This window comes from Lucilia sericata, unplaced genomic scaffold, assembly GCF_015586225.1.
Source record: "Lucilia sericata isolate MDLA Ls3-8-SP2 unplaced genomic scaffold, ASM1558622v1 Contig000111F_arrow, whole genome shotgun sequence".
NCBI classification, from domain to species: Eukaryota; Metazoa; Arthropoda; class Insecta; order Diptera; family Calliphoridae; genus Lucilia; species Lucilia sericata.
Window position 1 is genome coordinate 464,830 of NW_023994143.1, and position 24,702 is coordinate 489,531.

Consider the following 24,702-nt stretch of genomic DNA (forward strand, 5'->3'; position numbering starts at 1 on the left):
AATTATTCAGAAATTTATATCAGATAGAGCTTATTTTTCTACGAAAATATTCATTCAACCAAAGTATAACAAGTAGTCCGACTCTTTGACAGCAGTACCTAACTCTAAGCATGTGTTAGTGAAAAAGTACCTAACTCTAAATATGTGTTGGTAACAAAAATGTATATGTGTTGGTGCGTTTTGAACACACAGAGTTTTATAAAAAATTACAATTTTAAATTTGTTTGAATTTTCAATACCAAAAATTGAAACTCTGTTTGTAAATTAAAATTCAACAACAACAAAAATGAAATGTCAATAAATAGAAAAAAAAAATATTTTCCAGTTTAAGAAAATTAAACAATATTTTATGTGAAAAGTGCAATGAATCTATTTTAAAAAATTACGGATTTTTTGTGGATAACTGAAATTTCGCGTACGATCCTTAAAAGTGGTCAAAAAAGAAAGGTAAACTTTTGAGGGTTTTGACAAGTTTAAACTTCTCAGAAGAGAGTTAAATTCGCACGGAACTCGTATATGTGAGAGAGTAATTTCCTATATGTGAGAGTCGGACTACTTGTTATACTTTGCATTCAACCAACAGATAGAGAGTTTTTCATGGAAATATAAAATTTTTATTTGAATTAAAATCAATAAATATTATATTTTATACAATTTAATGGAGGAAAATAAACCAAATTGTTGAAAAAGCAACAGATTATAATGTTTTGGTCCAAAATCAAAGTTATATGGTTAAACACGACAATAAAATTGATTTAATTAGTATCATAATGAGCGATATCTCAAAAACTATTAGACCGATTTTAAATATTTTGACGGATTTGTGTTCAGCATGTCCAAATTATTAAGAAGACTTGTTTTGCAACAGAAAATCATCCAAAGGGATAGAGTTTGAAGCAATTTTTGGATAAGATAGAGAGTTTTGCATTCAGAATTTTTCTTTTTTTAAGATAGAGAAATTTGAAAAAAGCTATAAAATTGCCAAAAAATATTTTTTTTCTTTGAAATTTATATCACTGATGCGGGATAGTTTGCTGAATATTTTGCCATCAAAATCTCATTTTCATGAAAATGACAGATAGCGACTATTGAATATAGTCCCTCGATATTACATTTTGATGCTCCTTTTTAGATCTATTAACACGAAACATTACTGTAATTTTAAATCTTATTTTTCAATGATTCTCAAAAGACACTTTAAGCATACCTCACTTAGATTTTAATTTGTGATCTTATGTATTCTTCCCAAGTTTTATTGATAACATTGACATTTACATCCCTTTTGCCAATCACTAACTTTTTTGATCTGCAGAATTTCTCTTGTTGTGGAATTTTTTGATGAAATTTTGTAAACAATGAACAGCTGATGCAAATAAAATCAACTATTGTGAATGAATTGTTCACGGCAAGTTCATGAGGGGTATGAAAATTTCACTTTTATTCGGGATAGGAGTGGCCAAATATGGCAGTCTGTTTCGAAGATTAAATAGTTTGAAAGGAATTCATTGTAGTATCAAGTTTTTCCTGTATGGCGGTTTGGCGATCATTTGGAGACACTTTACCTAGACCAGACTATTGTCTATTCGACTGAATTGTCTATCGATTACTACATGAACTAGTTTACGGACAAGCTTAACAACTAATCTATTTATTAGTATATTGACTAGTCTCCCGATTAGTCCGAGAACTAATAAGTATATGGAAGAGTCTATACACTAGTCTACTGAACTGTTCTTTGATTATTGTCTATTAATCTATTGAATAGGTTGCGACTAATATTTTGACTAAGATAGGGAGTGATCTAGGACTAGTCTACTGATTCGTCTATTGATTAATCTATTAACTCTGAAATAATTTTTATAACCAGCCAATAAATTGAAATTTATAGATACACTTCCACATTCAAACACGCACATTCCAACAAACAATTGTGTTTAATTAAATATAAAACAATTATAAAAAATGTGAATTTAATAGTTTTATTTGAATAATTAACCTGTGCGAAATTTTTTAACGTTTAGTTATGGTCACCTTTTTTAATTAACCTGTATGATATTACACTGTTTTAATGGTCACTTTCTCTCTTTCCTGCTCTCGCTGATTTGAAACTCTCCCTCACTAACGAAAACAACAATAATAATTTATAAAAATTTATTACACTCTATCGGTTGCAGCCAAAACAATCTTTTAGTTGTATCTTGTTTTTTTTGTTTGTTTTTATATATAAAATTGTTTTTTTTTTATTATGTTTTTATTTTAAATTAAAATTTATTGTTAAATTTGAATTTTATAAATTTAAATGATTTACAACAAATTGCACAATTTTGTACAACAAAATAAACTAGACGACAATGATGATGATGACTACAACGACGACACAATTGATTATTTCTCTTGTACATCTTGTAGCTTGAAAATCGCGTTTACAACTGATTTCGTAAAAACGAAACTATGGTTTTATTCCATCCATCCATCGCGAATGTCGGACGGACGAATGTCTGACAACTATACTATATAAAGTATTGTACTAATTCTTTTGTTTTATAGTTTTTTGTTTTTATTGCAAAATAGTTGTGAGAATAATATGCATACATTCATACATACGAACATACATATGTATGTATATGAACAATATTATTTTATTTCTTTTATTTTAATTTCTTTCCTTTTCTAGTCTTACTAACTTTATTCCTCACCCCCTTCTTTTTATAGTTATTTGTTTTGTTGAGAAATGGATCAAACAAAACAACTAACGAGTACACGAACTTGATGTGAAAAAATTGTAGTAAAGAAAGTATACGAGGGTTAGTGAAAAAGTTCACAAGGTTCCGAAATGTAATCTAAATTTTAAAAATTATCTTTAAATATTTATTTAAGTTTCAATATTCTTACATATTTCTATTCAATTTATGGATTTGAAAGATCTAATTGAACATGTTCGTGCAGAAATCTATCCCGATTTAAATTTTTATTCATGAGTTGGCAACGATTATGTGATTTTCGGAAGTAGACTTTATATAGAGTGGAATTTCAACTTTCAATTATCCGGAAAAAATTTCGCAGAAGGATTACATTTTCGTGTAAAACTTTATCCCGTTATTATTTTCAGAAGAGCACTTTATATGCGAACTATGACCAATTAGTTAACTAACTAACTAACTAACTAACTAACTAACTAACTAACTAAAACTAAAACTACTAACTAACTAACTAACTAACTAAACTAACTAACTAACTAACTAACTAACTAACTAACTAACTAACTAACAATAACACTAACTAACTAAGAACTAACTAACTAACAATAACTAACTAACTAAAACTAACTAACTAACTAACTAACTAACTAACTAACTAACTAACTACTAACTAACGACTAACTAAAACTACTAACTAACTAACTAACCAACTAACTAAACTAACACTAACTAACTAACTAACTAACAACAACTAACTAACTAACTAACTAACTAACTAACTAACTAACTACTAACTAACAACTAACTAACAAAACTAACTAACTACACTAACTAACTAACTAACTAACTAACAACTAACAAATAACTAACTAACTACGAACTAACTAACTAACTACTAACTAACTAACTAACTAACTAACTAACTAACTAACTAACTAACTAACTAACTAACTAACTAACTAACTAACTAACTAACTACTAACTAACTAACTACTAACTAACTAACTAACTAGCTAACTAACTAACTAGCTAGCCAGCTAGCTAACTAACTAACTAACTAACTAACTAACTAACTAACTAACTAACCAACTAACTAACTAACTAACTAACTAACTAACTAACTAACTAACTAACTAACTAACTAACTAACTAACTAACTAACTACTAACTAACTAACTAACTAACTAACTAACTAACTAACTACTAACTAACTAACTAACTAACTAACTAACTAACTAACTAAATAACTAACTAGCTAACTAACTAACAAACTAACTAACTAACTAACTAACTAACTAACTTACTGACTAATTAACTAACTAACACCTCTAACTCAGTCAGTTCTTGACCGATAAAGCTGAAAATTTGTGTCTGGTCTACTATTCAATCGTCACTTGACATTAATCTCACACAATTTACCATAAAATGACAGATGGACGGAAAGACGGAGTGACATATGAACGATTAAGTAAAAAAGTAAAACAATTTATATAAAAATAATGAAAATTACAATTAAAGAGGTAAAAAAATCAATAAAATATAAATAATAATCGCAATGAAAGTAATAAATCGATACAGATTTGTAAAACTAACAATTCTCCCGGTAATATTTTTAAAATAGAAATCTTCAAATGTGTTATGTTATTCTTCATTAATTGAAAGAGAAAATTTTTTAAGCAAAATTTTAATTTTGTAAAAAAGCTTTGATTAAACGGTTAATTGAATGAAAATAAACTGTTTGTAAACACTACGATAATGTGTAGTTGTTGCTGGTCCTCCCAGTCAAGGAACATAATGTCATGCTGACTAAACAATTCCTCCTGGGATGTCACCGGAGGAGTCATCCCAACTTTAAAATCACACAGTTGGATGCTCCCCCGAGGCATGTCAGGAAGGACCTTCGTGTATACGAAGAGAGCATACGAAGTTATGTTCAGGATCCCTTAGTTCGGAATTTGTATACAGCAGTTTTTAACGACATTCATAGAGACGCCATCAATAACGCGGTTTCAGGTTACCGCTTGAATGTCGTTCTTGGAGTTCGCCTACCGCCCATAGCAGAAATAGAGAAGAACCTGCCACGGAAAACAAGAGTTGCTCTGGCACAACTGAGATCAGGGTCCCCATGATACCTACCACATATTCAACTGTCCAGCTCACCCTAGTTCACTTAGCCCAATGGACTTATGGACTAACTCTATTGAAGTAGCCCAATTTCTTGGCTTGGACCTAAATACAGAACCCCCGGATTAAAAATTTTATAGTTTAAAACAACAACAACAACTACGATAATAGTGATAATAAACCGTAGTCCTTTCTACTCTTCTAGACAGTTTGTAACCAACCAATCAACCAGATAATGAATTATTTACTTTAAAGTTCTGTCTAACATGTAAATGTAGCAAATGGGAACATTGATATTTTATGAAAGATAATTAATGCATACGTATAAAATAAATTGCTATTTTTTTAATGATATTTGCCATATTTGTGAAAATTCTTATCATACTTTTTATGACAAATTACTTTATTTAGAGCAATATAGGAAAATAAATAAAAAATGAAGGCTATTGTAACGTTACCCTACATTTTGTACAAAACGTGCACAGTATTTCCAATTTTAATTTTTTTAACTAATGACTAATTTTGCGGTTCATTATATTTTACTACGTACCCATTTTACCAACAAAAAACTTTAAAAAATTGTTAGAGGCCAACTTAGAAAAACTTTTCAAAATCCTAAAAATTTGTATTTGTAAACAGTTTGTCAAAATTTGATGTAATCCTAAAATGATTTAAGAAACTGTTTCTAAAATCACTTTTCAACCACCGTTTTTTTCTAAACAAAATTTTATAACAGATGACTCATGCTGGTAATTGTAGATGGTGACAATTGATTCATTCCCACCGTTGTTAGTGTAACAATGTCTCTGTCAATGTCTACGTGATGTCGGTGTCTGTAACAAAATGATAATGAGACTTTTATTACAGATTTGAAATAAACATATAAAAACATATTTTTTGTGGTTGTCTTTACTCAATAACCTTCAGAAAATTTTCATGGAAATTAGACTTGGATTAGAAAATTGTTGTAAACAAAATTTGCAAAAAAAAAAAAAAAAAAACAGCAAAACAAAAAGCCACCCACCATCAAAATATAAAAGTGACAAAAAAGTTTCCTTTGCCATTTGTTATATATACATCTTCAAGTTTAAGTGATGATCTTATGTAAGACTTTGAAAGTTTTTGCGAAAATGTCTCTTTTTTCAATTTTAAAGCGATGCCTATGACTTTATATTATTTATTCCCAGGAAACATTTTAGAACTTGTTCTAAAAACAACTAGTTCTTGATCGAGTGCAAACGGAACCACTTCAGATTCTTAAACAACAACCTTGGAACTAGTGGTGTCACCATTACTTCTGGAACCCGTTCCTCGGAACGTTGCTATGGTTCTTAAATACTTCAAAATAGTTTTCAAAGAATTACTTCTTCGAAACTAGTTTTACATTGCTACTACATTAGTTCAATGGAACGCATACTAGTTCCGAAACAACTTCTTCAGTTGAAAAAAATGTCAAAAAATTAAAAATTAATAAAATTAATTTTATCGAAATAGAAAACGCTTTCATATGTATGTATATTTCTGCATAGAACTGGACTATAAGGAATTAAAGAAATCCCTAATTGAATTGTACTGGGAGAATGGAAAGCGAGCTGCAGATTATAGGTGCGGCAAAATGATCATACATTTTAAGTAAGATACATATGTATGTATATGTAAGTACGTTTTCTAAATAAGAATAATAATTCCTCAACAGTTTCTCAATTTTGGTCCTAATCTTGATAGTTTCGAACAAAAAAACGCGGGAAAAAGGAATTATTTTAAGGTAAAGCGTATACGTTCTCTAAAGCTTCCCTAGAACTAGTTCCGAGGGTGACAAATTCGAACAAAAATCATTGATGGAAGAACTGGTTCCAGAAGCGTTCCGTAGAACGAGTGTCGACTCCATAACACTTCCACAGAACCAGTTCCGAAGGTGACAATTTCGAACAAAAATCATTGGTCTCAACGCCAAAGTAGAACGAGTACAGGCTATAATGATGCGTTCTAGAACTAGTTGTGGAACTAATACAATTTTTGCTGGGTTAAGGCCTTATTCATAAACAAATTTTTATTTTATTAACTGTTTATAAATCAAATTTTGTATGGAAATTTCTTTGTTAAACCTTTTATAAAATAAAATGTTGTTTATGAATAAGGTGATAAGTATTTTCTTTATTTTATGTAAATTTTAAACTTGAGCATAATTTTCACAGTATTTTTTAAAGCTTTTAGGTTTAGAAAATTATGTAAATTGTTTATCTTTTTGAGGACTTTAAAACAATAATATATAATTTTTCTATTAAAATTAATTTAATAAACAAATTTTACACTTTTAGTTAGATAAAAATGTGGGAAATTTTTTCAATGTCTTCAAAATAAACTAGTCATACATACATATTGCTCATTTACTACAAGACTGACATAAACCAAAATTAGGATTTTGTTTGAAGTGAGGGCAACAAAACATGCGTCATACTAAAGATGTCCATAAAGATTTAACAAATTTCAAATATGTCTATTATTATTGTTGAAAGCTCATGTTTTCACTAAAAAAAGAAAAAAAAAAAAAAAAAAGTTCAATTTATAAGAAACACATATTCAGCTCTTCTATCTGAATCTGATTTAAATTTTCAAATCAATTGATTTGTTTAAAAAAAACCATTAAACATTGAAAGCCATTTCTTGTAGTAAATGTGCAACAAGCACTTACTAACCAGTTATTATCTATATATATAAAAGAGTAGCGTTACTGACTGACTGATTCATTATCGCACAGCCCAAACGACTGAACCTAGAATCATGAAATTTTGACAGTAGATGCGTTTTTGGTCATGTAGATCCACTAAGGAGAGATTTTTGGAAATTTGTACATTTACGGGTAAAAAGGGGAAAAAACGGGTAAAACTGGTTTTCTCAACTATCTTACACAATAGTAGTGATACAAGAAATATTATAAATGCACCTGTATCTACTCTTAAAATGAGCAGATGGGTGTCTGGTACTTTTTTGAAATTCGTAATTTTAAGGGGTAAAAATGTGTAACAAAGGTGATTTTGGTACCTTTTTTGGCCCCTTATAACTTATGAACTTATTAACATAATAACATTTTTATAAATATTTTGGATACATCTCCCAAAATTATGAGACACCTGTTTCGTACTTTTTTAAAATTCAGTCCTTTTTGGGTGTAAAAGGGAGAAAACTGTATTTATGGTAGTTTTTTTTAACACATTAAGAAAACTTTTTCGGTTTATTGAATTATTCCTATTAAACTACGGACTAACTCTGTAATATTTATTGTAATAAAATTTTTGCTATTTCACGGGGGAAAAAAGTACCAAAAAGGGAAAAAACCGGAAAATTTAATTTTATTCAAACTCATTGAGTCAATTTTTATAAAATTTGAAAAAAGTAGTTTATTTACTCACACAAAATAAGCTATTGGAATATTATTTAGGAATTCGAGCACTAAGGCCTATATAGAACTTAATTCGAGTAAATTGTTTGGTACTTTTTGAAAGCACTATTTTTCTGGAACAAATGAATGCAGATTTGAATCGTTTGAGTTTTATCTGTGATATATAGATTTAAATACGGAACATTTTGTAAACTTAATTCACGAAAAAGTATATTTCTAAGCGGAAAGGGGAAAAATTGTACACTTTTTATTAGTACTTTCCACTAAGGTAAAATTTATTCCACTTTTGGTGCTTTTTCTTTCTTCAAATGATACTCTTTGTATGTTCTTTAATATGAATTTAAAACACATGATTATTAAACATACACGATCCTAATTGAATAAGATTTTTTAAGAGAGAACTTTTTAGAGCTTTTTATCTCATAAATGGTACTTTTTTAATTTTCTAAAATATTCAACCTAGGAACATTAATTTTAACATACATGGTCTTGACTGAATAATATTCTGTAAGTGGGAACTATTTGGTACTTTTCTATTCTTCAAATGGTACTTTTTAGATTATCTATAATGGTTAACCGGAACACACTGTCCTTATTAAATGAGAATTTATTGAGACAGATTTTTGTACTTTTTTCGTTTTTCCGATGGTACTTTTTGATATTTTTACGATATTGAACATAGTTATTGAAAATAAAATTTAAAAAGTAGGGGCCTTAGTGAATGAGAATCTACTGAAAGGGACTTTTGGTACTTTTTCATTGATCAAATTATATTTTTTGAATTGATTAAATGATAATCTATTAGAGGTATTTTATAGTACTTTTTTTCAATTAGTACTTTCGAAATTTTCTATAATGTGGAAGCTAAAAATTAAAAAATGTTTAATCAATTTTAATTTTCTATAAAAGTAAACAAAATTTTGTATGAATGTATTTAATTTAAGTTAGGGTAGCGAAGCACCCAGGGTATGCTAGTATTACATAAACAAGTATTTTACAAACAAAATAAACAATAGCAGCTATTTTTAGTAAAAAGTAAAAATAATAAATAAAATAAAAATCCACATTGACAGAGTATAGTGCCAGCGGACCAGGAAGATTCAAGTATAAATAATAATAATAATTCGTGCATAAAAACAAACTTTCAATCACAACATACGCATTTAAAAAAAAGCTGAAAGAAAAAGTAAAGTGTTCTTTTTCAGCATTGACTTTATACACACAATGATTAAAAGCTACAACAATGACCGGCAGTGTCTTAATAAACATTTCGTATATTGCTGCATGTGTTTCTTTAAATTGTTTTCATTTTGTTGTAGATAATGATAAACAAAAAGTTGTGATTTTTGCTGTTTTACAGAAAATTATAAAAATATATACATATGCTAAAAATAATAATTGTCGCATTTAAAAATGATTGGCAGGAATGCTCAAAAACAAAAGCGATTGCTAAACCATCGAGATAACCTTGGTATATGAAAACCTTTTTGATATGAAATTTATAAAAATTATTATTGAAGGGGTCATTTCCTTTTCCTGTTTTTAAAACAAAAAATTATAGCTGACACAAGGGTAACAATTATTTTAAACGGTAGTCCTTTTGTCCTTCTGAGACAGTATCTCTAGTGAGAATTGAACCCACAACTTTCGGCCTGACAGACTGGAATACAAACTACTAATTAATCAAAGTAATTTGTTATATATAGATAATATGCATTATGGAATACCCTACAATCTCAAGTCTACATTATCACTCATAGATTTTTTTATAATTACTACTAAATTTACTATTATTATAAAATTTAACACTTTAATATTTAATATTGCAATGTTTTCCTAAATCGATCACTAACAAAATTTGTTAGAAAGTGTTTAATTACAAATATTTATTTACCCTTAAAAAGTTTTATTTTAATGATCATATGACAAAATATTTTAATAAATTTTTTGTATTTATAGCATACATGGGAGTAGTTAATTATATCGACTAATTAATTGACGATTTCATTAGCATTAAATTGAAAAAAATTATAATTATTTTTTTTTCATTAGCATTATTTTGTCTAATGGTAATGGTTTTTAATGAAACGATTTCATTAGTAATTATATAAAAATAAATTTTCATTACCATTATTCAATAGATTTTAAAAATTTTCGAACATTAGTTCGAAATTAATTTCGAATATCCGAACATTATAATGTATTGTCATTAGGTGAAATCATGTATGCCAAATTTCAGCACATTCGGACTAGAAGAACTAGTTTTAACAGCTTTAAAAGTTTTTCGAACACGAGTTCGAATTTTCGAAATTTTTTTTTTTAGGTTTTATGACACAGAGATTAATTTAAAAACATAAAAAAATTTTCGAAAATAACATCGAATTTTCGAACTTAATTTCGAATATTCGAACATATTATTGTATTGTCATCAGATGTACTTATGCCTGCAAAATTTCAGCCAATTTGGGCTACGGGAACTGGTTTTAAAAGCTTTCAAACCTCGAATCTTCGAAAAAATTTCCTTAATATATTTTTCGACAATTATAAATACTAATTAAATTCGTTTTTGAAAATTCATTATCAAATTCATTACCATTATCAAAAAAAGTTATAATGAAAAAAATATAATTTTCATTAAATGGTACTTAAAATATTTTTCATTACAATTTTTTCTATAAATGGTAATGAAATTTTAATGCTTAATGAAAAATTCCCATGTATGATTTATAGGTATATCTCGTAATACAATTTATTTGAAAATAAATAAAATTTGTTAAAATCGTGATCAATTAACACCTCTATGCATTTACATTTAAATGCAACAATGAACAAAATAGTAAACAAATCTGGATTTTTTTTTTACAAAAACAGAGTAGAATTATTTAATATTTATTTGAACAGTTAAAAAAAAACGAGTAATATGACCAAAAATATTATATTTATTAGAAAAATTTGAGAACAATCATTTCTAGTAATTAAAAAGAAAATATTTATCTGAATTCGTCAACGTAACTAATACAATTTTTAAAATATCCTAGAAGTAATTGATAATTACTTGTACAGAACAACTTACTTCTCATTGACTACTGAATTATTTTAAATACTCTAATAATGACTTAAATATAATCATAGAAGATGTTGCCAACTGCATTTTTACAGACACATACGCAATTAAATAACTAAGCAATGGTTTTGTATGTAAGTAGGAGAAGGAACCAACGAAGAGGCCCAGGTTTGCATACTATGTTGGCAACGTTTTGTGAGCCCATTTTGGTTATCTGTCTATCTATCTATCTATCTATCTATCTATCTATCTATCTATCTATCTATCTATCTATCTATCTATCTATCTATCTATCTATCTATTTATCTGTCTATCTATCTATCTATCTATCTATCTATCTATCTATCTATCTATCTATCTATCTATCTATCTATCTATCTATCTATCTATCTATCTATCTATCTATCTATCTATCTATCTATCTATCTATCTATCTATCTATCTATCTATCTATCTATCTATCTATCTATCTATCTATCTATCTATCTATCTATCTATCTATCTATCTATCTATCTATCTATCTATCTATCTATCTATCTATCTATCTATCTATCTATCTATCTATCTATCTATCTATCTATCTATCTATCTATCTATCTATCTATCTATCTATCTATCTATCTATCTATCTATCTATCTATCTATCTATCTATCTATCTATCTATCTATCTATCTATCTATCTATCTATCTATCTATCTATCTATCTATCTATCTATCTATCTATCTATCTATCTATCTATCTATCTATCTATCTATCTATCTATCTATCTATCTATCTATCTATCTATCTATCTATCTATCTATCTATCTATCTATCTATCTATCTATCTATCTATCTATCTATCTATCAACTAGATTTAAGCCCACAATTCTTAACTATTTTTAGTTTTCCTTGTAAATATATGCAATTCCTGCTTTTCATTTCCTATATTATACCGCAACTTATACTTCTTTGTTAAAATTATAAAATTTCTAATATATGAAACCAGAGACATCACTGTTTACTGTTCCAATTCCATTACATTTCGCCATCATCTACCATTACCTCACCCTATAATCTACGCCGCATACCCGCTGGTGAATAAAAACAAAACAAGAAACAGATGACAAACACATGCCGGTACTTTTTTTCCTCTTCTTTCTGATAACTACTATTAAAGCTTTCTTCAGTTTTCTTTTCTCCAGTTCTTTCGCTGATGTTTTTTTGCAACATGGCATAATAAAACTTGAATTAAAATGAAAATCATAAAATACATGAGAAAACAAATGAATTGAGGAAGAAACAAAAAAAAAAACTATAATTTGCAAAACAATAAAAAAGTATTCAATGGCACAAAATTAAATTTATTATGACTTTTTTTTTTGTTGATGACAACGAAAGAATGAAAAAAAAAGAACAACTCTTGGGTGTTACCAACCTGTTTATGGTATAAAAAACAACAACAACAAATGCAGTAAATACATTGACGTCGGCTAAAAATACAACAAATTGCAGATAAAAATAGAACAGCTGCAATTACTACAGCAACAGCAATAATGTTGTATAGGCAAAAAGTGGAAGGCCGCAAATGAAAAAAAATTGGAAAAATCAATTTTAGAAAACACTCGCACACACATAATAATAAAAATTCAAATGCATTTTTAGGCCACACATAAGAAAACTTTTACAATTAACTTACTCCAAGCAATGAAATAATCAATATATTGTGGCATTTCTTTCTTTTCGAAGAAACACTTCCGTAAAACTTTTATAAGGAAATAATTTCACCATAAAAAAACGAAAGATTTTAATTATACCACACGCCAAAAACTTATTAAACACTATGTTAATAAAGTTTAAAGCTAAGACACGCTAAAACTAAAAAAAATATTCCAAATAAATTAACAAATCTATTCAAATTTTGTTACTTTCATTTCATCATGCCTGCTCTGGCACACACATTCGCTCGCACTCACACATTTCATGGCACTTACTTTTTTATACTTTTTGTTCTTTACTTTTGGATTCCCAAAATAGTTTGCAATTATTTCGCTGTATTTACAACACTTGAAATTTATTTACGTTTTTTTACGCACTCACTAAATTACTGAAAATTTATTTTCTTGTAAATTTTACAATTTATTGGATTTTTTCTTTCGATTAAAAAACGACAAATAAACTTTTTTCTATGATTAGCAAACGCCGCACGAAACAACTACAAGTTGAAGTTTTTTTCTCTCGTCCACTTTGTTTCTTTTTATTGCTTTCGTTTCGTTTTCAATTCGTTCAACGATGACAGCTGGTTTTTTGTCTGTTGGGCTGTCAAACAAAAGTAACGAATAGCTTGAAAGCTCGCTGCTTAGTGATTAAAAGCATTGCCAGCCAGTGTCGCCAGATGTGGGGATTTTTTTCCCAAATTAGGATTTCATGTTTTATATGGGGATACATTTTTGTGGCAGGGATTTGGGTATTTTTAAAAAATTTGGAGATTTTTTTTATAATTTTTCCGCTATTTTTTTATTTTTTAACAATTACATTAATTCTAGTTTTTGTATATGGGTCGTATAATTTCTAAATAAATTGATTTCGATCGATTTTATTAATTTTGGTCTTAAATTAATGGTTATAAGTTTTAGCTTGACGATTTTTTAGAAAAAAAATAGTATTGTTTTTAAATAAGGATAACAAATTCAAAAACATATATTAGTCAAGTATATCTCAAAAAAAGCTATCTTCGATTTTTCTAATACTAACACTAAAATTAGTCTCAACTATCACATATAAAGAATGGGATCATTAGGGGATTTCAAGAATATTTTATTTTAGTGAAATAATCAACAGTATTTTCATACAAATTAAACAAAAGAAAGATTGTAAATTATGACCTTTAAATATATTATTTCCAATACATATTTTATATAAAGTCAAAATTTTTCTGGCAACACTCCTTAGGCACGATATACAAATATCATGTATATTAATTATATAATTCTGCATATTTTACTGCCAACGTTGTAAGATCTAACAACCGTGAATAAATATCTCGAAACGTATTTAATAGGGTTCTATAGTTGCAACGAAAAGTCGACTTTTCGACTTTTTTTATTTAGTTAAAAGTCGACTTTTCGACTTCTCGACTTTTTGCATTTTATGAAAAGTCGATTTTTCAACTTTTTTCATTTAATTAAAAGTCGACTTTTAGACTTTTCGACTATAGGTATTTTATAAATAGTCGACTTTTCGACTTTTTCCGACTTTTCGATTTTTTCGACTTTTTGACTATTTTCGACTTCTTTCGACTATTTTTTGACTTTTTTCGAGTTTTTCCGACTATTTTAGAGTTATTGACTTTTTTTTCCACTTTTTTAAGATTTTCGACTATTTTTGACTTGTTTCTATAATTTTCGACTTTTTCCGACTTTTTTCGACTTTTTCCGACTTTTCGACCTTTTACGACTTTTCGACTTTTTTCGACTTTCTTCGACTTTTTTCAACTTATCGACTTTTTTCGACTTTCAGACTTTTCGACTTTTTTCGACTTTTATTAACAAAGTCGTCTTTTCGACTTTTTTTCACAGACCATAGTCGAGTTATCGACTTTTTTGGAACAAAATAGTCGACTTCGACTTTTCGACTTTTTTCGACAAAAAGTCGATTGTTCGATTATTCGAAAGTCGATTTATAGAATCCTAGTATTTAATAATGATATTTTTGGGGATAACTATGTAGATTTCAATTTAAAAATGGGGATTTTTTGGGGACTTCCAGCCTAAGATTGGGGACATAAGTCAAAATTTTTCTGGTAACACTGTTGCCAGCAGTGTTTGTAAATGAATTTTACTTAAAAGAAATGTAAAATAAATGAACTGTTTTAATTTAACAGATAAATTTTAAAAATAATATGGTAACGCTTTATTTTTTTTCAATAACATTAGCATATTTTTAGGATATTATTATATTTTTATTAATTTAAAAATATATGTAACTATTTTTTAAATTTTTTCAAATGAACGTAAAAATTAGGAAAAACTACTCGGTATATAGTCTAGTCTATAGTCTAGTTATAGTCTATAGAATGGAAAATTAATTTAGTATGTATGTACTTTAAAACCTAAAAAGTACTATTATTGTTTTAGTTTTAATTTACTAAAACTACTGCAATTACTTTCTTTTCCACTCTCAGATAAAAGCAACATAATTTTGGACATGCGCACTAACTATGTATTGCAATTATTGTAATAAGCCTGCTGCTAAGCTTTTTGCGCATATAATCTGTCTCTTTCTGTTTTTTTTTTGCGTTACTCCACTAAACTATTCCTTTCCGTTTCTCGTTTTGTTAATCAGTTCCTAGTGTGATGCCTTAATAACAAAACGTTTGTCGTAGTGTCGTAATAAAAAACAAATAGAAAAGTTTTTAAATTATTATATAAATCGGTTAGAAATGTAGATCATAAAAAGTTATTTAAGAAAATGTTAAATTTGGTTAATAAATCGCGATATTTAATAGAAAATTTGTTAAGAAAAAATGTGCTGTCGGCAGCGCAGTCGTGAAGGAAAAAATGTGTATCTATTGTTCGCAAATTCTCTTTTGTTGCGGTTTTTTTTTGTGAAAAGGTGTTTTGTTGTAACCAAATAGCTAATAAGAAAGTATGTGTGTAAATGTATTACGCGGTGGGTGGTAATTGAAAAGAGAGCATGAAAAGAGTAAATAAGTGTTATGCAAAGTAAAAGCTCCAACTATGGCCTGTTTTTTAATAAAATAAAAGCATTGTCAACTTAGTGCTTTTAGTACTGTTTTTAGAAATTATCGGCACCAAAAATTTCGTTTTTATGTCAAGTGTTTTTTCAAAAAGTTTGGTGAAATATTTAAAAAATCAAAATATTTTAAGGTAATTTTAATACATTTTTTTACATTTTCTAGCAATTGTTGAAACATTTATGTATTTATATAAAATACAATTTTCCGACTGGATTCCTATAGATAGCGGAGTCGAATTAGTCATGTCCGACTTCTAAAACTTCAACAATTCTATCAGAGATTTCGTCGGGATGAACGCTTTTTAGCGAAGCCGGTGTCCAATGTTCCCCAGAGGATAAAGTTATTTCATGACGCCTAAATGAGAGCCTATAAAATGGGACTTTTTGGCAATTTTTTGTTCTTCATAAGTACTTTTTGAAATTTCCATAATATTAACCCCCTTATTCACAAACAACATTTTTATTTTATAAAAGGTTAATAAAACTAAATTTCCATACAAAATCTTATTTATAAACTGTTTATAAAATAAAAATTTTGTTTGTGAATAAGGGGGTAAATATAGAACATGAAATTAAGCATGTAGTGGTCGGAGTAAGTGAAAGCCTATAAAAGGGGACTTTTCGGTACTTTTTCGTTCTTCAAAAGGTACTTTTTGAATTAAATCTAGAAACATAATATTAAGCATTTAGAGGCCGGTGTAAATGAGAATCTATAAAATGGGACTTTTAGGTACTTTTTCCTTTTTCAAAGAGTACCTTTTGAATTTAACTTTAATATATAACATATACGTATACAATATTCTGTATACGAATATGATGTATTCATTCTTTAAATATTAATCAACAGTACAACATTCCCTAAAATATCCTTATATTTTTAAAACTTCCCAACTAAATTTTCCAACATAAAATCCCAGGAATTTGCAGAAAATTTTTTCTTCTTAGAAACTGTAATATAAACATTTGCAAATCATAGTACTAAAGGTTGTAAGTATTAGTCCTTATTGACATATATCTTATATACACATAACACGTGGGCGGTATGTCATTTCTACTTTAGTGGAGGGAGTCTATTTTGGGTTTGTGCTGGTTATACATACATACATATGGGCAATTCCATGAAAAGGTAAACCACGACTGAAAAAATAAAACCCTTATAACTTCCGCATTTTTGAAGATAATTCAACAAAATTTGGTATATGATCTTTTGTAGCACCAAAGACAAAGACTTGCCGCCAAACAAACGGACCCGAAAATATCACTTTTTAGCTCATAATTCTGTTAATTATAATACTATCCTATCCGACTGCACTTTCCTACTCCTTTTGCTTTGTTGAAGTGTGTGTATGTATATATTTCCAAAATATATATTTTATAATCTAAAAAAAATATCAGGAGAAAAATCTGTCACATACGATATTTAAAAATGTTCATTATAAAATTATATTAATTTTTTTTATTTAAAAATTATGGATTACTAATGTCTTACACTATGTCCCATAGTGTAAGAAATTAAAACAAAAAAGACTTCCGTTTTTTGTCACGTATGATATCGCCATATTTAAATCCATATTTTGGAAAACAAGGTTCCGATTAAGATGATTCCTTTTGCAAATATAGTATTCTTTAAATGGAACAGAATGACAAAATTGTTTTCCAAGTACTCCTAATTTTACAAAATCTATACCACTCTGAAGGCGTGCGAATGTCACATACATATGCCCATATGTAACGTGGTACTAAATTCACCAAAAAGTAAACTAATCGGCTTAGAATCATTTTCTGAATCTAGTTAGCGATGCTCGTCCATGTAAACCTTGTGTTTTAACGAAAATGTCCAACTTTGACCCCCTCTAACTCCGGCAGTTCTTGACCGATAGAGCTCTGGCCTACTATCCAATAGTACTGACCTTGGTGCAAATTTCATCAAAATCCATTTTTTGAGTTGGGTCACTTGACATGAAATTGACCATATACATAAATATAAAGCCTTTCTCGCAATTTGATGAGAATCGGCCCTAGTCTCCATATAAAGCCACTTTCGGAAAATCAGTTTTTCATCAGGAAATTGCTAAAATACATATGGGCAATTTCGTGTAAAGTGACCAAACTAAAAAAATTGCACCAAGGTTAGTAATGTTGGTCACGAACTGCCGGACTTATAGGGGGTCAAAGTTGGACATTTTAGTCGTACAGGGTTTTATTCAAATGAGTGTAACTTTAAACTTATTTCTCTTAGCAAAATTGTCCAAAGGAGTTGAAAGAGCTATTTTCTCCAAAAAAATATAATTTTTTTTCAAAATTCATTGGAAGACGGGTGACAAAGAATATATGTAAATATTTTTAAAATTAGTGAACTCTTAATATAATTCTTTAAATATTAAATAAAAAAAATATTAATATAAATTTCTATAGAAAAAACAAGAAATTTTTATTGAAAGTAAAATAAATTAAGACAAAAAAAAAAAAAAGTAAAAATTTTGCAACCACAACAGTAGATATAACATGTATTTAAACATTTTTATGAGCAGCTAAAAATTTACGACAAGCCTCCAAACTATGGCGACTCAAGTAGTTTTCCTGGCTAAAAGCTTTTGTACACTGAGGACACTGATAATTCCAATTATGATGACCTTTAGTGCGTTGATGAGCTCTTAAATTAGATCTAAATAAAAAAACAAATAGTGTTAAGTAAAACCGAGATAAAACTAAGATAAAAGGCTATAGTCTATACCTATCGGCAAATTTCTTTTGACAAGTTTGTATGGGACAAACAAAAGGTTTTTCTCCCGTATGTAAACGCATGTGACCGTGTAAAACCCAGGGACGATCGAATTTTTTGTGACACTGTTCACACTCATAGCTTTTCTCCAAATGTTTGCCACGTCTTCGTTTATTAAGTTCGGGTACTACAAATTCAAAATCGGCTAGTTCTTTGTTGTTGTTGGCAGAAGTAGATGGAGCATGCGTTACAGCTGTAGAGGTGGCAGTTAAAATTACGGGTTGTGGTGTCATGGCAAATTTAATGGGAATTTGTGTAGAATTTTGGGGAATTTCGTTTAAATTTTTTTCAATATTTAACTCATTATTTATGGGCTTTGTTTCAGCACTGGTTGCTTCCTTAGTATTTTTGTCATCATTATCTAATTTTGTTTTAGCTTCACTTTCTATATTCTCCTCTTCGCTGGTTTTCCAATAGACATGACTAAAAGTACCTTTGGAATTTTCTCCCGTATGACGTTCCATTAGCGGCATATCCAATATCATTTCCATTTCTAGTCTGGTAATCATGGGTATTGAATCACTGTCATACCTAACAGAATTGAAATAAAATTTGATTGACTGTTTTTTTTGGCCTCTAACCTCTAACTTACCATTCCGAAGACCTCAATAACTTTTTCTCCTTAATTTTGCTTTTCGTTTTCTTTTTCTCATTCATGGGCTTGGGTGTAGCTATGTAGTAAGTGCGCTTCAAACGTGGCAGTTTGGTTATTTTGGGAAATATTGCTATGCGGCGAAAAACATCTAGAGGAAAAAAACCATATGTTTATTTCTACAGCAACCAAAGAAAACTTCATTAACATTTTTACTCACCATCCAATGCTTCATTTGCTCGTATTTTAGCATAATTATAACGCTGGGAAAATATACTGCGTACCATGGTTAATTTTGTGGGTTTTTTTTTCACTATTTTCAGGCACATTCAACAATTTTTTATAATAAAATTCAAAAACAACTTTGTTTTTCTTTCCACTTCTGTCTTTTTTTGCAACTTTTTTTTATTTGGAAATAATTTAAATTATTTTTCAACAATTTGTGAAATTTCAAAGCCTTCTATTTGTTCAAAAGTTTTTCGCTATTTTCAATGAAACTAAAAAAAAATTAGAGCACAGACAAATTAAAATTAGTTATTTTAAGGCCAACAGGGATTTAAATGTATTAAATCATGTTAGAAATTCTGTGTAAAATTCTTTTATAGACCAAAGCTCTGGTTTGCTCGTCATTTTATATACATACATAAATAGTTTATAGATTACAAAAAAAAAAAAAAAAAAATAACTTAATTTCTTTCAACTTTAGCAATCTAAGATTATTCCTTTTTTGTCAAAGGGACACAAAACTAATTGGCTTTTACATATTCCTACACATTTATACATTTTATAAAACGCTTATTTTTCTAATTTTTAAAAGATTTGCCATGCAAAATAAAAGTATTGTTTGTATTTTTTTCCTCATATTCGCCTCCCTAGAACCTAGATCCTTTTCCCCCACTTACGCAACAACATACTAATTACATCAGTAAAAAGTAGCAGCTGAAAATTTTCCTGAGGCGATGCGTGCAAAAAACTTAGAAGAAGAAAAAATAGAATTTTTTATACTACACTTTTGTGAAAACGATGAATATGCGAATGATTGTTGTTGCTAGAGAACAAATATACGACATACTTCTGTGAAAGTCTCATTAATATACGAGGGCTGTAGGATAATTAATATACTCTTGAAATATGTTACCCTTTTTATTCATTCGTTTAACTTTTTATCGTGAGAAACAAACAATTTTATGAACAATTCACAATTGTCCTCAACCAAACCATCTATTGTGAATGAATGCGTACTGGTTTTGCTGGGGTGAATAAAACAGGATGGGACATTACGTTCGATATACTACATGTATAATTACATAACATTAGGTGAGGTTACGTGGGTTGCTCGCTAGTTAGCGAGTTCACTTGGAGGCCTTGTGGCCAACTGTGATAGTCTTGGAATTGCTTATACTGGGAGTTTGTACTTAAAGGAGAATGGTTTTCCTCCCTAATATCGTTGACTACTTGGTTCTTGCTGACCCAGTGAAAACCATGTTTACTAGTGACGCATCTCTGAGATAGTCCAGATTATGGAAAAGAGCTCTTCCAATATAGAGTAGTAAGTAGTAAGGCTGGGCAATCACATAGAAGCTGTTGTACCGATTCCTCTTTTTCCTCGTCCAAACAGCTTCTACATTAGCTATAACGTGGGTAGCCCATTAGTTCCGACATGTGTCCAATCATATAGTGTCCATTAATTATACCTCTGAGAAGCCTAATCGAGTTCTTACTAATAGTCTATCCGTTATAAGAGTGCAGTTTTGATATTCTACAAGTGGTGATATTTGACCACCTGAGTTCCATCTCACTCAAAGCCCAGTCATCTATCAATTTCGATAGAGTCTTGATTGATGCAAGGCTGTCCAATTAGATTCAGTTCCGGGATTCTTCTCGCGGCTGTATCGATATATCTGCCAGAAAGACCATGTAGATGTCAGGTAGTCGAAAAGACAACAGATATTCAGTTTTTTGGAGAAGATTCCCGAGTCCGTATTCTTTCTGTCTTTGGACCATCAATGTAGATTGAGATCACGTCATTTCTTTGGACAGTGTTCCCGGACCAATTATCTCTTATCGGTATTCTGGTCTTGAATGACCTATTAAAATTCAGTGTTTATAGCATGGAGTCCGTTTTCTGCCCCATAATTGGCCTGTCTATCTGTTGTAGGATGGTGCTATGACCAATGGGACCATGCTTCAGTCCATTCGACTGTTTAAGCCGTAGAGCAAATTAAGCAGAAATGCATCAAGATTTATTAATATTAATCTTGATTAGGACAGAATCACTTTCTGAGTGGATTAAGACATGACCGTTCGGCTGGCTTTCCATTTAAACCATGCGTGCAAGGTATAGGCTACAATTCTAAAGATATTTTGATAAAATTTGGACCATACGCACAATTACGAAGCGTATTGAACATGATTGAAATCGGCCCCATACAACCGAACCTTCCGATTCAAATATACTACCATCTCTCAAAAAATCAACACAACTAAGGTTTTTATAAGCATATAAATTACACTTTCTACTCTTATTTGATCCTAGCCCCCATACAAATCACCTTTTAAAAAATGTCAACAAACATTTATAAAATAATACATCCCTCCTCGAAATTTTATGAGGATCGGCCCATTCGACCCTAAAACTCCCATTAAAGCCTATTTTAGATAATTAGTTTTTTATCAATAAATTGCTTATATACATCGGAATTAATGGAACAGAATGACAATACTATAGTGGGGAGGATATTATGCGTTTGTGCTGAAGTCTGTAACATCCAAAAGTATTGATCCTACACCCACATTAAAGTGTAATAATCGACTTTTGAGTCGGCAGATCTTCTGAAGGTCTAGATTCATTTTAACAAAATTTTAAAAAGAACCCTCGCATTTCTAAACAATTATTATTTTTATAACTACATGTACGTACATATACATACATACATATGTAAGTATACAAATGTACAGTGTCTCTCATAATTATTCGAATTTGGGTAAACTATAAAAAGAAACCAAATTTAATAATATATTTTGTGTGTAAAATAAATAAATTAATTTGTTATATTGTCTAGATAGTCCTTATGTTTGATATCACGCTTTTTAAAACTTGAAAAATTTGCATTGACTTAAATTAATTGTGGATTTTTTAAAAAAAGTCCATGAAATTGCCTCTCAAAAGTATACGAATTTTTCCTGTATTTCATATTTGATCATATTATACGCAACACAAATTTTAGAATCGAATGGTTTTTATGCGTAATGTTGTTTTAAGGGGTTACTATCCACGGAAAGGATATATTTTTGGCCCATTTGGTCCACAATTTTGGAGAATTTGTACCTTTTTTCAAGTAATATCATTAAAATGACGATTTTTGGCCATAATTGTAAATTTTTCTCCTTATTTCCAGAGATAAAACAAAAATTTGATATTGGCACTTATAAGACCCCTTGGGGTATCTAAAAATAATACTTTTTGTTACAAGAATCTGTATTTAAACGTTCCAAGATAAATTATTCGGATCATTCTTCTGTCGCTAATTCAATATATTGGAACTTAAGTGCATTTTATAATACTAGGATCAACTATTTTCGGGGAAAGTTTTCTGGTATATATTCTTTTAGATATCAGCTTTTATACATTTTAAGTTTTCAATGTACTGTGGAAGTGTACAACTCCAAAACATGCCTCGAAGAAACACCATTCAAAATAGTAAAATCATTATTTTTATATACCAATGGCCTCCATGCTGCATGGCACGATATCATTATGATCTAACTCAAAAATGTTGATATGAGTTTAAATATTATTTACTATGATCAAATTAAAACCAAAATTTTGGACTTACAGTGTTATTGTAACGGGCAACATAAGCGTGAAAGTTACGAGTAGTAAAAACTGAAATCTACTATATAGGATGACGTTTTATTAAGGCATGTTTTGGGGTTGTATACCGCTATAATATATTGAAAATTTAAAATATATTAGTGCCAATATGTACATGAATATACACTAGACAACTTTGTAGGAAAATATCGTCCCTAGAGGTACGAAAAGGGATTTATGATCCACATAATTCAATTAGAAACTGAAAAACGATACCAAAAATACATCTTGGAACGTTTAAGTACAGATCCTTATAACAAAAAAATATTATTTTTAGATACCCTATGGGTTCTATTAAATTCCAATATTAAATTTTGATTTTATCTCTGGAAAAAGGGTGAAAACATTACAAATATAGCCAAAAATCGCCATTTTAATGATATTACATGAAAAGTGGGTACAAATCCCCCTAAATTGTGGACCAAATGGGTCAAAAATATATCCATGCGGTTGATAGTTACCCCTTAAAACAATATTAAGCATAAAACCATGCGATTCTAGAATTTGTGTATCGTATAATATGATCAAATATGAAATACAGGAAAAATTCGCATACTTTTGTGAAGTAGTTTCATGGACTTTTTTTGAAAAAAGCACAACTAATTAAGTAAATGTAAAGTTTTCAAGTTTAAAGGGGCGTGATATCAAAACTAAGGACTATCTAGACAATATAACAAATTAATTTATTTATTTTCCACACAAAATATATTATTAAATTTGGTTTTTTTTCATAGTTTACCTAAATTCGAATACTTATGAGAGACACTGTATGTGTATGTTTGTCTAAAGATGCGATTGAAAGAAGTAAGTATTGTTTAACATCAAAGGGATTTTGTGTATAAATGTTAATTTACATAAGAAATGCCTACAACTGTAAGTACATTTTAAGCTTTCAACATTGTAATATTGATTCATTAAACAGTAAACTGTTAAACTACATAGTTTGTAAAAACAAATAAACATGCACATGCATGCTTTTGTATATTTAATGATAGAGATTTTGAGTGCAAGAGTATTAAAACTAATGTAAAATATCAAAAACAACAATAACTATAGGATAACAGTAAATGTAACTGGAAATGTAAAGAATTAAACAGGACAATGTTGCAGAGCATTAAACATGCATATATACATAAACATATACATATACATATGTATGCTTGCATACAAACATACATTTTAGATTAAAAGAGAAATAGAAGAAGGAAAACAACAAAAAAATGTAAATGAATAAGGTCAAGGTCGCACACGCCTTTTTCGAACGTTTATAGATATGAGTGTGTGTTGGTATGTGCATTTACACAAATACATTAAAAACACTCATTCGCTAACTCTTTCACACACACACACACACTCACATATATACTTTTAAAACCTTCAAACTGTACTTTACACAATAAACATCAAAGGATTTTGTATTTTTTTTG

General features: G+C 29.0%; 3 protein-coding genes across 11 annotated transcripts in view; all 3 read right to left on the bottom strand.

Annotated features, from left to right (window-relative positions):
- LOC119600373 (E3 ubiquitin-protein ligase RNF181 homolog) overlaps positions 1–13,486 on the bottom strand; it is a 71,607-nt gene extending 58,121 nt beyond the window's left edge. The window contains exon 1 of one of the 4 annotated variants that reach the window (XM_037950553.1): positions 13,264–13,486. The gene's annotated coding sequence lies outside the window, so the exon portion shown is untranslated. The other 3 variants (XM_037950555.1, XM_037950554.1, XM_037950556.1) reach the window with 3 other exon arrangements.
- The window catches only part of LOC119600371 (serine/threonine-protein kinase OSR1), a 67,604-nt gene extending 54,089 nt beyond the window's left edge, over positions 1–13,515 (bottom strand). The window contains exon 1 of one of the 6 annotated variants that reach the window (XM_037950541.1): positions 13,264–13,515. The gene's annotated coding sequence lies outside the window, so the exon portion shown is untranslated. Of the gene's footprint in view, positions 1–1,207; positions 1,228–1,996; positions 2,530–12,968; positions 12,986–13,263 lie in introns of those variants that run through there. The other 5 variants (XM_037950549.1, XM_037950542.1, XM_037950545.1 and 2 more) reach the window with 5 other exon arrangements.
- A 5,005-nt stretch (positions 13,516–18,520) lies between these two features.
- On the bottom strand, positions 18,521–19,908 carry LOC119600364 (zinc finger protein 287). Its single transcript, XM_037950532.1, has 4 exons — positions 19,622–19,908; positions 19,402–19,552; positions 18,762–19,340; positions 18,521–18,692 (listed from the first exon to the last, which is right to left on the bottom strand). Exons 1-4 carry the CDS (start codon positions 19,728–19,730, stop codon positions 18,539–18,541), a joined length of 993 nt encoding a protein of 330 aa, XP_037806460.1. The 5' UTR covers positions 19,731–19,908; the 3' UTR covers positions 18,521–18,538.
- Between the last annotated feature and the right edge of the window lie 4,794 nt (positions 19,909–24,702).

Coding starts and splice junctions, on each gene's coding strand:
- LOC119600364 (XM_037950532.1), bottom strand. CDS start 19,730: ATGTGCCTGAAAATAGTGAAAAAAAAACCCACAAAATTAACCATGGTA. Junction 19,341..19,401: donor TTATTGAGGTCTTCGGAATG/GTAAGTTAGAGG, acceptor CAATTCTGTTAG/GTATGACAGTGATTCAATAC. Junction 18,693..18,761: donor CAAAAGAAATTTGCCGATAG/GTATAGACTATA, acceptor TTTTTTATTTAG/ATCTAATTTAAGAGCTCATC.